The sequence below is a fragment of the Dama dama genome, chromosome Y, assembly GCF_033118175.1.
Source record: "Dama dama isolate Ldn47 chromosome Y, ASM3311817v1, whole genome shotgun sequence".
Lineage (NCBI taxonomy): Eukaryota > Metazoa > Chordata > Mammalia > Artiodactyla > Cervidae > Dama > Dama dama.
Window position 1 is genome coordinate 13,405,242 of NC_083715.1, and position 17,348 is coordinate 13,422,589.

A 17,348-nucleotide genomic window follows, 5' to 3' on the forward strand; every position below is an offset into this window, starting at 1 on the left:
TGCCTGGAGAACCCCACTGACATGGACAGAGGAGCCTAGTAGGCTACAGTCCACAAGCTTGCAAAGAGTCGGACACGACTGAGCGACTTCACTTTCACATCAGTCGAGTATTATCATGTGTTTAAAAATCTGCAACAATCTGGTAAAAAAAAAAAATCTGGTAAAAATGTCTGCATTGAAGGTACATATCCAGCTGTTCTAATTCATGGTGTGAGTAAGCTTAAAGTGCCCTGGGTTTTCATGGTTATTTGTGGCCCTGACATGCAGGCTGCTGATCATTCTTTTCCAACCAGGAATTGAACCCGTGATCCATACAGTGGATGCTGAAAATCTTAAAATACTAGACCAGGGCACCAGGGCAGTGCTTTGGTTTCATTTCCTAGATGATCTGAAAATCCATCAAAGTACAGTACGGACTGGTATGAACACAATAGATGCGAAAGACTGACTAGCAACTAGTAAACTGTATAATGTAGGTGAACGTGTGATTGCTCACTTCCACTTAAAATTCAGTTTCTCTGAGTGTCTGAAAACGCTCTTAATAAGGATGTTGGTAAATGAAAGATCTTGAAATCTGTTTCCGAGGGCAGTGATCTGGTTTAGACTTCCTAAAATGTGCTCCTGGAATTCTGAACTTCTACCTTGGTGTTCAAACACTCATTGATGTTTTTGCACTTTTGGTTTCTACAGTACATTTTTACCACAGAAGTACCAAAAGAAGAAGAAGTCTAACAGGCCTTACAAGAGTATAAGCCATACTGTCATTCCAATTACTCGATGGGCCTGTCTCAAAAGTCAAGAGATACAAATCAATAAAACTTTCACTTAAATACATTCATAGCAGAACAGTGAGACATGGAGGAGTCTTATCATCACTAATTCCTTACCAAGATAAACAACCATTTCCCACAAACTCCAAACCAAAACTTTGTCCTAGAGTGATACAGGACAATTAATGTGACCTCTAAATACACGGGCAACAAAACAGGCCTTCATTTTAAGAATGCTTTGCAGTGAACTAAAATTCCAGTGCTTCAGCAAGCTGGCTTCAACATGCTTTACTTCTATTAATGTACCAGCCTTGTGAGGCAATACACTTTAAACCTGTCTGCTAAACTTCTTAATACTATCACTGTACACCCCCTTGCTTAATAAAGGCTCATTATGGAGTGCCCACTGTCAAACCTAACTGATTTAAAAGACAAACAAACAAGGATCCAAAGAACTATAAAGTTTTTGAAAATTTAAAAAGGTTGCCATGGTGGATTCTGAATATTAAGGAATATTCAAACTCACGGATACATAGGCCTCAATATATATTCACGTGTTCAACCTTCTGAGACCTAAAACGGTAAAAGATCTGACTACTTTCATGTACAAAACATTAAAAAGCATACACACACACGGTTCAGCCTTGACTTACACCTCAGGGTCTTCACCCTCAGCTGCAGGGTCCTTAAACTGGATTTCATCATCATCTTCAGTTTCAAAGGTATCTGTGTCACTAAGTTCCACTAAAAATACAATAAGAGCATACGCTTCAAAATGTAAAATCAAGGTGTTACTAGATTAATTGCCTATTTAAAGAAACAATACTGGATTACTACTAAAACACTGAAGTGTACAACAGACTGCTTGTAATCAAACTTCGATTCAACAGTTTCATTCCAAGAAAAATCTTCCCAACTGCAAACACATCACAGAGAACAAACTCACAATGAAACTGCTAAAAGAAGTTCACTGCCAAGTAAGTATTGATCTGATTCCCAATTATCTTAGTATTTCTTAAATGAACTAATTGTCATCAGAATCTTCACTCTTACTTAAAACCACATAACTTGATAATAAAATGCACTCTAATAGAGTAAGAAAAATTGCTATCATGTTCAAAATATGCGTTTAGTGCACTTCCTCTTTTTTGGTTACTAGAAGTATTTTCATCTTTCCAAGCTTACTAGAGGAATACTTTTGTCTTTAAAAAATAAAAGGGATATCTTTTAAAAGCACTCTCCACAAAACGCCACAACAGTACTCTGTATACGAAGAAAAACTGAATACTCCTCCACAGAAATCAATACCAGTACCATAACTGTTGTCATCGAGTAGCTGAAACCAGCTATATAATCTCTTAAGCATTGTTAAGAGGCATTCCTTTAACAACTCGTATGTATAAGTCTAGAGCCCGTAAATTTTTCATTCCCCACCAAAAGAATATACTGCAGGAAGATAATCCATTACTAAGTTCTTAATATACTGATATTTAACACATACTTAAAGAGGATTGAAGCATATTTGTAAAAATACATAGAGAGAGAGAATCCTGAAACAACTGCTTCACCTAAACACTAACTAGCAAATGCTATGAGAAGACAGGGAAATGTAAAATCTTTGATAATAACTACCATATTCTGGAAGCTCTCCATAAGCCTTCAGACTTCTAGCTTCATCTGCACTGTACTTTAAGATTACATCTGCTCTGTTATCCTTGGAGAAGAACAAGGAAGGATCAAAATTGGTTATGCAAAGAATCATTAGCTGTCTCATAAATTACTTTCAGATAAACACACTTATGTGAAACCTCACCATTCTCTCACCTTCCTTCTATCATCCGCACACACGCGCGCGCACACACACACACACACACACAAGTCCTCGTGATGAAGTCTGCATGCATGACCAAATAAAATATAGACTAGGAAAATGATGTATATAATGCACTGAATCAAAAGTACGAAAAGGAAACACGGCGGCGGGGCGGGGTGGGGGGGGGGAGTGCTGTGGCACTACTGTCCTTGTTCACTGTCTAACACTGTAGTTCTAAGTGAAGGTGGTATTGTTACCCAAGAGAAACCTTTCTATCACCCACAGTTCTTAGAGTATCTTACTGATTCGCATTGTTTGTGGTGATTTAAAAAGATACCTATATTCTCCTAAAACCTGACAGGCTTGGAGTGAAGTCCTTGTGTGTTTATAAAGCTCTTCTGTGTGCTTCTGATGCAAATATGCCTGTGAAGTACTGCCCTAACAAAGTTCACTTTTCTCCATTTTAAAGACGCCCAGTCACTGACAGAGCAAACAATTCTGAATGCTTACAATTAACCTAGAAAAGGCCTAAAGAAAGGCAACTGAAAATATCACAGTCATAAAACTGCAGTGTAGTAGAAAGCAACACTTCTCAAACTATAATGTGCACAAAAAAACATGTAGGTATTGTGTTAAAACTCTCAGTGCAACTCAGTAGGGAAGAGATTAGCTAATAACGTACTAAGATACTTCCACAGAGTGGGGGTGCTGCTATTATCTTTACAATATGATTTCAGTAACAAGGGTTTGCAATTATCCACAGCAGATTAAAAATCAGAAGAGCTGTTTGTGGCTATCACTTTAAAGTCAGTACCTTAATCCCTTATAGGATTAATATAATTGTGGATACACTGCCCGAGAAACAAAGAATTAAACTGGGAACTAACAATTTTTCCATTCCTTTCCGGGGTTATATGTAGTTCAACTAAAATAAATGGACATGAAAATGATGCACATTTACAGAGTCTATATTTTTACTCAGCACATATGAAAAATGGCAAGGTTATAAATGGATGATCCAGATCACAAAAACATACAAAGGAAAAAAATTCAGTAAAGTTTCAGGATATAAAATCAATATGCAAAAGTCAGTTATAGTAGTAATGTGTCCATACTACGCAAAGTAATGTACAGATTCCATGCAATTCCTATAGAAATTCAAGTAGCAGTTATTTTCAGAGACAAAGCCATATGGAACCGCACACAATCCTAACCACCAAAGCAACCTGGAGGAAGAATAAAGCTGGAGGACACACACTTCCTGCTTTCCAAACACAACTGTCCCAACAATATGTCTCCGGCATTTCACCAGTAATATGGACTCTTGGGACAAAACTCATCACTCAGAAATAAAATTTTTAAAGACAATCAATTAAAACCCATGAAGGGAACCAAGATCTCAGTGCAGAAAAGACATCCTCTCCAATAAACAGTACTGGGAAAACAATACTCAACATATAGTGGACGCCTTTCTTACACCACAAACTGCCTAAAATTACCCTGAAGTAGATCAGAGATTTAAACACAGGCCTGAAACCCTCAAACTACTGGCAAGAGAACGCAGTGCAAAACTACCAAGTGCCGCTCTTGCTCTTTGCTTTTTGTATAGGACACCAAAGCCATAAGCAACACAAGCAAAACCTACTCAGTGGAACTACATCACACTAAATCACTTTTGCACAGAAAAGCAAATTGTCAACAACAACTACAAAAAGACAGTGTACTAGATCGGTAAAAATATTTGCAAATGTTATGACCAATGAGGGCATAACATCCAATGCAGATAAATCCTGCCATCTGGAGCAACTAGGATGAAACCGGACGGTAGTGTGCTAAGAGAAACAAGTCACACAGAGAAGGCAAACACTGTAGGACCTCACTTATATGTGGAATCAAGACTGAAGACACACTAATCAAAGTTCAGGGATGCTCCTAACCTCTCAGCTTCGAGTCACCTGGATTTTCTGCACGAGCCGGAAATGAAGAGCTATCAGTCGCCTGGCTTAGTATCAAAAGTATACCACTGCAAGCACAGGGCCTGAACGCAGAGGATGAGAGGCCTGCTGGTTTTTAATGAAACCTCAAACACGGGCTGTCTGTGATGTTATAAAGAAGCATCCAGTGGCCACAGGCAAGGAAAAGATTCATGCCTTACACAATCTGTTTCAGAAATCACTCAACAAACAATGGCAAGAAAAAAGCCCTGGGAGAAGAAATCGGATCTCCCGTCTCACCATGTTATATTTGCCCTTTTGAGTTTTCAACAAAAATAGAAACAAGAACGAACATGGGACGTACGAAGAAAAAGGAAAATGTGTTCGCTCACATACCAGAAAATACGTAGGCAATACAAAGCATGACAGAGAAAGCCTACAAGCTGGACTTAACAGAGACATTACCTCGGGTAGCATGTGTGAAAAGAAGACAAGAAACAGTGTGCATAATGTGGTTTTAATTGTGAAGAATATTTCACTAGAGAATCAAGAAAAACTTATTCTTTAAAAGAAAACTAGTGGAGATAAAAAAGTCGCTTAAATCACTAATAGAACAATTACACCAAAAAAATCAACAGGGAAACAGAAGACTGAAATTTACAAATCAGCACATCATAATTATTTACAGGAAACATGACTTGATAATAGAATAGAGAGAGAAACATGACCTGATAATAGAATTACTGCACTTAAAATTTAACTGGGCACATGTGATGGGTTTGACTTCTGTCTCACAAGTCTTAGTACAAACACTGAGGTCATAGCGGGCAACTAACAAGTAGCTTTTTAAGCATTCATCTCAGATTTATAACATACACTCTAAATCACCTAGTCTATGTCTTACCCTTCTCCTACAAGCCAACCCTCCCCCCCTTGGAGATTAGAGGTTTTGCCTGACTTAATTGCATCATCTTACAGCAGTGATTTCTCAAACTGCGATTTGAGACCTTGAAATTTAAAAACTGCAACTGAGAACCCAATATAAATTACTAAATTTTTTTTTAGTGAGTAATAATGCTAATGAAAATCACTCTCATATGCTACTGTTCTATTTCAGCAAAGGGTAGTTTACAAAAGTATTTAAAAAGCAAAATGGGCGGAGTCCTCTGGCGGTCCAATGACAAGGACTCAGGGCTTCCTCAGATGTATTCTGGGTTCAATCTCTGACTGGGGATCTAAGATCCCACGAGCTTCAGCGCCATCAAAAATTAAAGGAAAAGACAAGTGAAAGGAAAATGAATAATCTAGCTCTGTGAAATATATATCATAAAATATGAAGATACCTTCTCATTTTACTGCAGAATACTGAAAACGTCAGCCTGCACCAGAATCACTGAAAACCTAGCACAGAGGCCTGACTACACCTGGACTTTAAAGAAGGACAGAAGGATGAGCTTTAGTATTTATCCAAAATTATAAGAGAATATTTATTACTTATTATATTTAAAATAAAGAAAGAAACAACCAGTCTTCCCACAAAACACATGTACCGTCAGCCAGCCAGAATCCTATCATCTTAAACACTGTGGATCATAACAAATTTGGATGCCAGAAGGATGAGACTCATAACTGGCTAGAACAGGTCAAATGCATTTTATTGCATCATCTAGATACTGATATTAATGATTCTTAAATTCAAGATTATACACTTACACGTAATTCTTACCTGATAGTCTCGAAGACCAACCAATATAATATCTGAAGAATTTATCCAAACCTATAAAAGAAAACTCATGCTATATTGTATGTAAAATGCAAACAATAGTGTTCAATGTAAAGCAATACTTAATACAAAAAATATAATTCATTCGGTCTGTGAGAAATATCTACTAATGAATTACGGCAAAACTACAGATGAGTGTGTGTGTGTATGTGTGTGTGGTCTGTGTGTGTGTTGTGTGTGCATGTGCATGTATGTGTGTATTATCTGTGTGTGTGCTCATGCCTACGAGCATCTGAATGTACAAGAGCATAGTTCTTTGTCACGTGAATTACTTTTATTCACAAATCACTCTGGACATTTTCAGTTCTTTTCAACAAATGAAAATAAGTCATCTACACAAATACAGTCATCTAGTTACCAGTTGACGTCAATTCAGGTTCCCAAACCACTAACTGGAAGAGAATGACTCAAGAGAACAAAACTGATTTTTAATCCAAAAAAGTAGGGTTGAAGGAACTTTTAAACAACATGGTCAATCAACGTGCCAAAATTACTAAATAAGATGCTCTACCATGTTCCAATTTCAAATGTTCCTAACAACACATACAGCTGTTCCCACAAAGCAAAGTCTTACCCAGGACCAAACGTTAGGTTTAGTTAACAATTAGACTTCTGTTGTCTGAAAAATAATCTTCAGGTGTTTTATTCTTCTTGCTTTCTTTCTTTCTTTATTTCACGGCTTACCATTTCCATTTGGTTCATACACGGACTCTGTCTGTTTCCGCAAGAGCAAACATTTCTGGCATAAGTCCAGTCTAGGTGTCACAAATCATTCTTTCTAAATCTAAGTCCTAGTATTAAAGTTATCAAGCATTTTCTAATTTTATGCGTTTATATTGCCATATAAATCACTATTCTTGAAGTCTTCAAGAATTCACCAAATTCAGTCACTTGGAAGCACAGATAAATGTTTTAAAGGTAAGCTTTGGACTAAAGGAAAATATACCTCCACACTGACCTTTTTTCTCAAGCTTCCTCGGATATGACATATCCTTGTCACACCGTCAAAGCACACTGCTTCCAACCGTGCATTTCCCAACATTTTGGTTACCTGGGCATACTCTTAGGAAGGGGCAAAAAAGAAAAAAGAAAAACAAAACCGTAACATACTGTCCAGTTTTCCTAAAAATGCAACACTTGTGATTAAGTTGGTAACTTCCCTGTGAGTGCTAACTTTAGACCAAACCATAATTTAAAACAGAACAAAAGGTTCAAGTATGACAACAAATGAGAGCTGTCTCAGGGGACATATATTAATGTTATCCACAAAAATGGGAGAACTCTTAGGCTCTCAAGCAACGGCTACGGTCTCATTCAGCTAAACTGATGCACTTATCCTCTTGTTTTCTGAGCAAGTAAAAGTTGACAAAAGTGAAGCAGTTAATCCAAAATCACAAACGTTATTTCCACGAAAAGCTATCGCTACTGGGTATATTTAAGTCATCCACTAATTTGAGAAAATCAGTTCAGTCTTTGTCTTCACGACTGCATGCTCTACCTCTGCACACCAAAGTGGCTCACTTCAGACTGCGCCCTACATGCTGGCTTAGCAACCTCTCACGCTGCATATTTGCAAAATCTTGCCTCTCCTTTCCCTCATTAACTCTACTGATAATCAACAGCAGGCTGATCACTAACGAACATTTGCTTGAGGACACACTGATGCTTATTCTAAAGTCCTTAATAGAGTATTTCAAGATAAAGCGTCAAATGCTTAAAGACAATTCTATCTAAGCATAGTCAAGAGGCCACCAGATTCTACTGTCAGTTGAAGACACTGACATAAGCATTAGCCAGCAGGGGATGACGTCTTCTTGACTTTAAATGACAAACGCAGGCATCAGAATAGAGAAAGAAACAGGCAGTTAATATAAAGCAGGTACATTACTAAAGGTTTACTAAGGACAAACATCAAAGTGACAGCCACTGCAGCCACGATATTAAAGGCGACTGCTCCTGGACCTTTCAGGTACGATATAAATAAAGTCCCTGATGATTATACCGTGGAAGCGAGAAATAGATTTAAGGAACTAGATCTGATAGACAGAGTGCCAGATGAACTACAGACAGAGGTTCGTGACACTGTACAGGAGACAGGGAGCAAGACCAACCCCAAGAAAAAGAAATGCAAAAAATGCAAGATGGCTCTCGAGGAGGCCTTACAAACAGCTATGAAAAGAAGGGAAGTGAAAAGCAAAGGAGTAAAGGAAAGACATACCCATTTGAATGCAGATTTCCAAAGAATGGCAAGGAGAGATAAGAAAGCCTTCCTTGGCGACCAGTGCAAGCAAAGAGTGGAAAATAAAAGAATGGAAAAGATTTCTTCAGGACAATTAGAGATACCAAGGGAACGTGTCATGCAAAGATGGGCTCCAGAAAAGGCAGAAATGGTATGGACTTAACAGAAGCAGAAGATATTAAGAAGAGGTGGCAAGAATACACAGAAGTGCACAAAAATGATCTGCCCGACCCAGATAATCACCAAGGAATGATCACTCACCTGGAGCCAGACATCTTGGAACGTGAAATCAAGCGGGCCTTAGAAGTATCACTACAGACAAAGCTAGTGGAGGTGATGGATTTCCAGCTGAGCTATTTCAAATCCTCAAAGATGATGCTGTGAAAGTGCTGCAGTCAATGTGCCAGCAAATTTGGAATACTCAGCAGGGGCAAGGGGACAGGAAACGTCAGTTTTCTTTCCAATCCCAAAGAAAGGCAACGCCAAAACCTCTCAAAGTACCGCACTGCTGTACTCATCTCATACGCTGGCAAAGTAATGCTCAAAATTCTCCAAGCCAGGCTTCAACAATACATGAACTGTGAACTTCCAGATGTTCAAAGCTGGTTTTCTAAAGGCAGAGGAACGGAGATCAAATTGCCAACATCCACTGGATCATGGAAAAAGCAAGAGAGTTCCAGAAGAACATCTATTTCTGCTTTACTGACTATGCCAGAGCCTTTGACTGTGCGGATCACAATAAACTGTGCACAATTCAAAAACGTTGGGAATACCAGCCCACCTGACCTGCCTCTTGAGAAATCTGTATGCAAGTCAGGAAGCAACAGTTACTGGTGGATGTGGAACAACAGACTGGTTCCAAGTAGGAAAAGGAGCATATCTAGGCTGCACATTGTCAACCTGCCTATTTAAATTCTATGCAGAGTACATCACGAGAAATGCTGGGCTGGATGAAGCACAAGGTGGAATCAAGACTGCCGGCAAAAAAATTCAATAATCTCAGATACGCAGATGACAGCACCCTTGAGGAAAGATTCTCTTTATGAGAGTGAAAGAAGAGAGGGTAAATGTTGGCTTAAAGCTAAACATTCTGAAAACAAAGATCATGGCTTGCGGTGCCGTCACTTCATGGCAAATACATAAGGAAGAGTGGAAACAGTGGCTGACTTTAGTTTCGGGGCCTTGAAAGCCACTGCAGATGGTGACCGTAAGCATGACATAAAAAGACGCTTGGATGGAAAGTTACAACCAAACTATACAGCATATTGAAAAGCAGAGACATTCCTTTGCCAACAAAGGTGCATCTAGGCAAAGGCTATGGTTTTTCCAGCAGTCATGTATGGATGTGTGAGACAGGACGGTAAAGAAAGCTGAGTGCTAAGGAACTGATGCTCTTGAACTGTGGTGTTGGAGGAGACTCTTGAGAGTCCCTTGGACTGCAAGGAGATCCAACCAGTCCATACTAAAGGAGATCGGTCCTGGGTGTTCATCGGAAGGACTGATCTTGAAGCTGAAACTCCAATACTTTGGCCACCTGATGTGACGAGTTGACTCTTTTGAAAAGACCCTGATGCTGGCAAAGATTGAGGACGGGAGGAGAAGGGAACAAGAGAGGATGAGCTGGTTGGACGGCATCACTGACTCAAGGGACATGAGTCTGGCTAAACTCCAGGAGTTGCTGATGGACAGGGAGGCCTGGCTTGCTGCAGTCCACGGCGTTGCAAAGAGTTGGAAATGACTGAGCGACTGAACTGAACTGAACTGCTCCTTGGAAGAAAAGCAATGACAACTCTAGACAGCATGTTAAAAGGCAGAGATATTACTTTGATGACAACGCTCTGTACCGTCAAAGCTCTAGTTCTTCCAGTAGTCATGTATGGATGTGAGAGTTGGGACCATGAAGAGGGCTGAACGCCAAAGAGTTGAAGTGTATCAACTGTAGCGCTGGAGAAGACTCTTCAGAGTCCCTTGGGCAGCAAGGAAATCAAATCAGTCAATCCTAAAGGAGATCAACCCTGAATATTCACTGCAAGGACTGCTGCTGAAGCTCCAATACTTTGGCCACCTGATGCAAAGAGTCGACTGCAAGGAGAAGACCCTGATGTGGGAGGGAAAGCAGGAGGGGAAGAGAACAGGACAACAGAAGATGAGATGGTTGGATGGTATGACAGGATTCAAGGGATATGAGTCTGAGCAAACGCAAGGGTATGGTAAGGACAGGGAACCCAGGTGTACTGCCGTTCACGGGGTCCCGCAAGGGTCACAGACATGGCTTAGTGACTGAGAAACAACTCCCCCAAAGAGATTCTTGTCTCATCTGTCATTATCCTGAAAGGTAAATGGGATTCCAACTATGGACAGTCCCTTGCATCACAGGCCATGAACCCAGCTTAGTACTCAGGGCTGCTACACAGGAGAAAAGAACAAAGAAAAGATAATGATAAGTTAAAGACTGGCCCTGAAACACACTTCTAACGTAAGGAAAAAATATGAAGGTCAAAGACCAGATTATCTTTAGAAACACATCATGTTTCAAATAATCAATAAAAATATTTGTGTTTGTTCCTGAGCGTGTGTGTGTGTCTGTGTGTGTGTGTTTAGTGACTTGCACTATGCAGGAATAACTACATGGCTTTGTTATGAAGTGCTGGAAATGACTGAAACAAATGGACAAATGTTTATGGTGGTTATATATACACCAGCTCAACAACAGAGAATAGAATTTTCAATTGAGAGAAAGGTATGCACAAGAACTGAACAATATGCTAACTTCAATTCACTTCAACATCCACATATGGCTCCTGGCTATTCCTGAACAGGGGTTTGCCCAGTGGCTCAGCCATGAAGAATCCACCTGCAAACGCAAGAGACAAAGGAGACAACGCACTAGACTTCCGGGCCAGGATGAGCCTGTGGAGAAGCAAATGGCAACATACTCCAGTATTCTTGCCTGGAGAATCCTGTGGACACAGGAGCCAGGTGGGCTACAGTCCCCGAGATCTCAAAAGAGTCAGATGTGACTAAGCGCAAGCATTGGGGCTAGAACCGAGTACCTACCAAGTGACAGTATAATGCTAAGGTTAAATTTCCTGTGACCATGCTACTGGAGTTACATAGGAGAAAGGCTTCGCTCTTACGAGATGGAATATTTAGGGCTAAAGTCCATAACTGTATCTAACGAGACCCGCCTAGAAGAAAGTTTAATATGTTAGGAGGACTTTGACAAAGGAGGCAAGAATATACAGTGGAAAAAAGACAACCTCTTTTAACAAGTGGTGCTGGGAAAACTGGTCAACCACTTGTAAAAGAATGAAACGAGAACACCTTCTAACACCATACACAAAACTAAACTCCAATGCAGTAAGGATCTAAATGTAAGACCAGAAACTATAAAACTCCCAGAGGAGAACATAGGCAAAACACGCTCTGACATAAATCACAGCAGGATCCTCTATGACCCACCTCCCAGAATATTGGAAATAAAAGCAAAAAGAAACAAACGGGACCTAATGAAACTTAAAAGCTTTTGCACAACAAAGGAAACTATCAGCAAGGTGAAAAGACAGCCCTCAGATTGGGAGAAAATAATAGCAAACGAAGCAACAGACAAAGGATTAATCTCAGAAATATACAAGCAACTCCTGCAGCTCAATTCCAGAAAAATAAATGACCCAATCAACAAATGGGCCAAAGAACTAAACAGACATTTCTCCAAAGAAGACATACAGATGGCTAACAAACACATGAGAAGATGCTCAACATCACTCATTATCAGAGAAATGCAAATCAAAACCACAACGAGGTACCATTACACGCCAGTCAGGATGGCTGCTATTCAAAAGTCTACAAGCAATAAATGCTGGAGAGGGTGTGGAGAAAAGGGAACCCTCTTACACTGCTGGTGGGAATGCAAACTAGTACAGCCGCTATGGAGAACAGTGTGGAGATGTCTTTAAAAACTGGAAATAGAACTGCCATATGACCCAGCAATCCCACTTCTGGACATACACACGGAGGGAACCAGATCTCAAAGAGACACATGCACCCCAGGGTTCATCGCAGCGCTGTTTATAATAGCCAGGACATGGAAGCAACCCAGATGTCCATCAGCAGAGGAATGGATAAGGAAGCTGTGGTACATATACACCATGGAATATTACTCAGCCATTAAAAAGAATTCATTTGAATCAGTTCTAATGAGATGGATGAAACTGGAGCCCATTATACAGAGTGAAGAAAGCCAGAAAGATAAAGACCAATACAGTATACTAATGCATATATATGGAATTTAGAAAGCTGGTAACCATAACCCTACATGCAACACAGAAAGAGAGACACAGATGTACAGAACAGGCTTTTGGACTCTGTGCGAGAAGGCGAGGGTGGGATGTTTTGAGAGAACAGCATCGAAACATGTATACTATCAAGGGTCAAACAGATCACCAGCCCAGGTTGGATGCATGAGACAAGTGCTCGGGGCTGGTGCACCGGGAAGACCCAGAGGGATCGGGTGGAGACAGAGGTGGGAGGGGGGGTTGGGGTGGGGGAATACATGTATATCCATGGCTGATTCATGCCAATGTATGGCAAACACCACTACAATACTGTAAAGTAATTAGCCTCCAAATAATAAAATAAATGAAACAAACAAACAAACAAACAAACAAAATGTTAGGAGGAAAATGTGCATGTTCCAAAAGAAAGAATAGAAGAAAGCACTGAAAATTAGTGAGTCTAACTTATAAACAAAATATGGGAGTTGAACTCATATTTCATCTCCTCTGTGGGCTTAGCTAAATATGAAAGGGGAAAAAGTAAGTGCTTCAGTCAGTTATTTTACTCTTATTTTAGTCTGCACTTACTCAAGTAAGAGAGAGTCAACTATTCTGTTACTTTATTAAATATGATCATGCACTAGTGACATTGGAGTACTGAGGGGCTGAGGTCTTGGCATGGATTTCTCATAGTCTACTGAAAAATGAGTGCAAAAGTAGGCGATTTTCAATGTTGGCAGCCAGGCTTACTCTGCTCCAAACACTACAATTCACTGTCATTTATACCATGGTTATCCACAGAATAAAAACAGGACACCTTGTTTACAGAAATGCCACATTGTAAACCTGCATGAGAAAAGAAATAGTGTACAATAAATTAATACAGAAATTATGGAGAAATATAGGGCACTGTAAATGGGGAAAAGATGGAGATACGAGGGGCTTCCGTCGTGGCTCAGGGGTAGGGAATCCACCTGCCAATACAGCAGACACTGGTCTGACCCCTGGTCCAGGATGAACTCACATGCCTCCCAAAGACTGAGCCCCGGTGCCACAGCTATTGCGCCTGTGCTCTACAGCCTAGAAGCTGCAACTACTGAGCCCATGCACTGCAACTACTGAAGCCTGGTCTCCCAAGAGCCTCTGCTCCACAAGTGGAGAGGGCACCCCGATGGGAAGCTCGTGCATTGCAGCTGCAGAGCAGCCCCTGCTGTCCTCATTGAAAGAAAAGCCCATGCGCAGTAAAGAAGGCCCAGCACAGCAAAAAAAAACAAACAAACAAACAAAAAGAAAAACACATAAGCACATAAAAATCGTTTAGATGAAGAAAAACAAGGGAGTTATGAGACAATTCCTCAGCATTATGACTAAGACATGTATCAGATCAAACTGTGAAATTCACATTACTAGAAAAGGTATAAGTAAAGAATTCTTACCTTGTCCATCTTCTTTAAAGACTAGGTCTCTATTTTTATATTCATTCTCCTTCTTACCCTTACGCTTGTTTCTGCCTCCTTTACCTAAGTGATTAAAAAGTGAATAAAAATTGAAATCTAATCATCTATATAATAGTTTACAAACTGAACTGTAAAACAAACAAACGTAAGCTTTGAAACTTTACAAAAACACAGCGGAACAAACAGGTTATCATTTAAATACCAGGAAAATATTAACAGACCTCAAAAGAGATTTACAATTTAACCTAACTTGCTTACCGATTAGCCGCTTACCTATTGCCAATGACGTTCTTCTAAATCGCTTAACAGCTAATATCAACCACATAACACATTACCAGAGATAACCATTAGCATTTTTATTATCCATGCTTTCCACTTAAACCTGGATTCTATACATTCTCTTCCACAATTTACTTTCCAATTAATAAACCCAGACTACTCCATATATCTGTAAAGGAATGGAAACTGAAAAATCATATGTAGAAACGTCTTCAGTTTGGCATGAGCGTTAGCAGCTGGTTTAAAAGTCCCACAGAAGGAAGACGGGAGCCACCCAAGGCTGGACTGAAGATAACATTAACAAAAATGTATTGAACATCTATTAAGCACCAAGCTGTACTAAGTCAGCATTCATAAAGTCAGTCCTATTCTCTTCAGGATACACAACCCAATGTGGGCATCTGAAACTTCATTCCTAAAAACAGAGGAGGAAACAAGGACTGTTTCTCTTGTTACAAATGCACACTTATTTGTAAGCTAAAAGTGAATTAAATAGATTAGAAAAAAACAAGTAGAAGTGGTTTGTAATTTACCTAACACATTATGAAAAAGAGGTTTCTAGAGTTTGCCTGGATAGTTAGCAGGAAAACATTTGCTTGCTAGAGAAAGGCTGTGCCAGTTGGTTTGGGGAATGTAGAGAGCACTGAACTCAAAGGTGAAAAATTTGACCCAATGTGGCAAACCTTAAGGAAGCCTTGAGAGCTAACATGAAGTGTCAGGAATGAATAATGAAGAGAGGTTTGCTTCTCGTGTAATGTGAAATGTGGTGCTACTCTGAAGGAGATATTCTCACTCCTAGCAGTTCCAGTTTGCCAGGAGGCATTACAAGAATATTAAACATGACACAAGAACAACTCAGGTCTCTAAAAAGGAGAATTCAAGGACTGACTGTCCCAGGGCTCTGCTTCAGTTAGTTTAGAAGTACCGTTTTGGAAGTTACAAGCAGAAGTACTGTCAAATCTGGTTATTTGTGAACTGTCTGACTCAGAATAAAGACAAATAGAAATACACAGTGCCAGCATCTATTTTACTGGATAAGAAGGCTGAACACGTTGGGATATGTGTGCGTTCTAAAGAAGGTTAAGGTTTGTGACAGGCAGAAGAAAGTAAACTGGCAGACATGAACCTAAACGTGCAACAGCGTTTTGCCTCCGTGTTTGCAAAGCAGTCTTTTCACCAGTAGTCAACCGCGCACAAAGTAAACTACTGACAAGTATTTACTAGACCCAAAGAGAGAATCAGTGTGTCACAAACAACAGCTAAGGGAGAGTCTTCGGAAGGGATGAAGGCCTCAGGGACGAAGCCTCAGCTGCCCGAAAGTAGCCTTCTGCCAGTTTACTACCGGCCTGCAGTTAAACTGGCATGAATCCAAAACTAATCGTATTTTCAGCTCCGTGTAAAACTGACAAAAGCGGAGAGGAAATTATCCCGCTATGTCTACAGAGCGGGAGGAAGCAGGAGCCGCTTCCTAGCTCCTCTGTGGACTGTGGAGTCCGCTCAAAGACCTCAGCCAACCACACGACGGAGAAACTACCACTGACCGCGGCAGAGCAGACCCTGGTGCCGGGAAGCCGAGTCATTACCTTTATTCTTGGGCATAGCTGCAACGGCAGGCTCACTGTTTCCAAGCAGCTTCCGGTGCCGCTGCCGCTGGCAGGTAATCCTCCGAGGTTTCCAAGGAGCTAACCTACACACTCCGACTTGAGAACTCGCGCGAGAAATCGGAGCGCAGCCACGCCTAGCGGCAGGAAAATGGCGACCCAGCCAGTGTCACGTGGTTAACGTCACTTTCCCCGCCTCTGACGCTATGGGCCTATCCTCCAAGCACATTCTCTTCCGCCCTACGGAGCACGTGTAGTCCAAACCCACTGACTTCCTGGCACTCAACAATGTGAGGGACGCTGTGACAGATTGCAGTAGACAGGTATAGATTTTTGGAGAACACTGCGCTGAGCGAGATGTGTCAATATAGTGGAGACCGCATGCATTTCCCCAAATAGAAACCGCTTGAGCTGACTCAAACTACTGAGTAGACTTTTGCTATTTTGTAATAAGTGCTCTTGACCATTTGCTCTCTGATCGTTTCTTTGTTTGAATTGTATGTGTTGTCTTCCTTCTTGGAGAAACAAATTCCACCAGGAGGCTTCTGTTAGAAATATGGTACATAGTACATTGGTGGAAGAATTAAAGAGAAAGGGTATAGATGTCTCTCAAAAGATTGAGCCCAGGATCATTACAGACCCCGCTCTTAGGTCCACCAAGATTGGTGTATCCAGATGTCGTATCCAGTGTCAGATGGGTAGAATAAAGTTTAAAGTTAGTGTAAACAAACAAAAAAATGGATAAAGAATAAAATTTAGAAATATCAAAAACTCTCTCTTCAGAAATAAAATGTTCAGGATTGTTTTTCATAGTGATGGAAGTGATGGATAGTTTCACCTATTTTAAGTATGAGGAAACATTCGGGACTACGTGTTACTTCACTTGAACTAATTTATGCAAGACGCCCTACCTTTTGACGTGAGAAACCACTATTGTCCATGTGCTTTAACCACTAAAGAAAAGTCACTCTTGATCGACTTAAGGAAAGACGTCAAAATCTACTGCAGTTGTCCATCAGCAGTGCATGCTTGAGAAACTCCAGATGGGAAAAACAAGATGAAGCATTTCTGTGCTTGGGTCTATGGGTCCCTAGATGGTTAAGATGAATATGGGAATGGAAACTTTAGTGATTCCACATGCTTGCCTAGAGAAACGCTACAATCTCTTGCTTTCAATCCCTGTTTGTTTGGCGTGTTT

General features: G+C 40.4%; 1 protein-coding gene across 1 annotated transcript; it reads right to left on the bottom strand.

Annotated features, from left to right (window-relative positions):
* Positions 1-1,419: 1,419 nt before the first annotated feature.
* Positions 1,420-16,148, bottom strand: LOC133053599 (eukaryotic translation initiation factor 1A, Y-chromosomal-like). Its single transcript, XM_061138152.1, has 6 exons — positions 16,133-16,148; positions 14,250-14,333; positions 7,259-7,362; positions 6,244-6,294; positions 2,403-2,484; positions 1,420-1,514 (listed from the first exon to the last, which is right to left on the bottom strand). Exons 1-6 carry the CDS (start codon positions 16,146-16,148, stop codon positions 1,420-1,422), a joined length of 432 nt encoding a protein of 143 aa, XP_060994135.1.
* Positions 16,149-17,348: the final 1,200 nt, after the last annotated feature.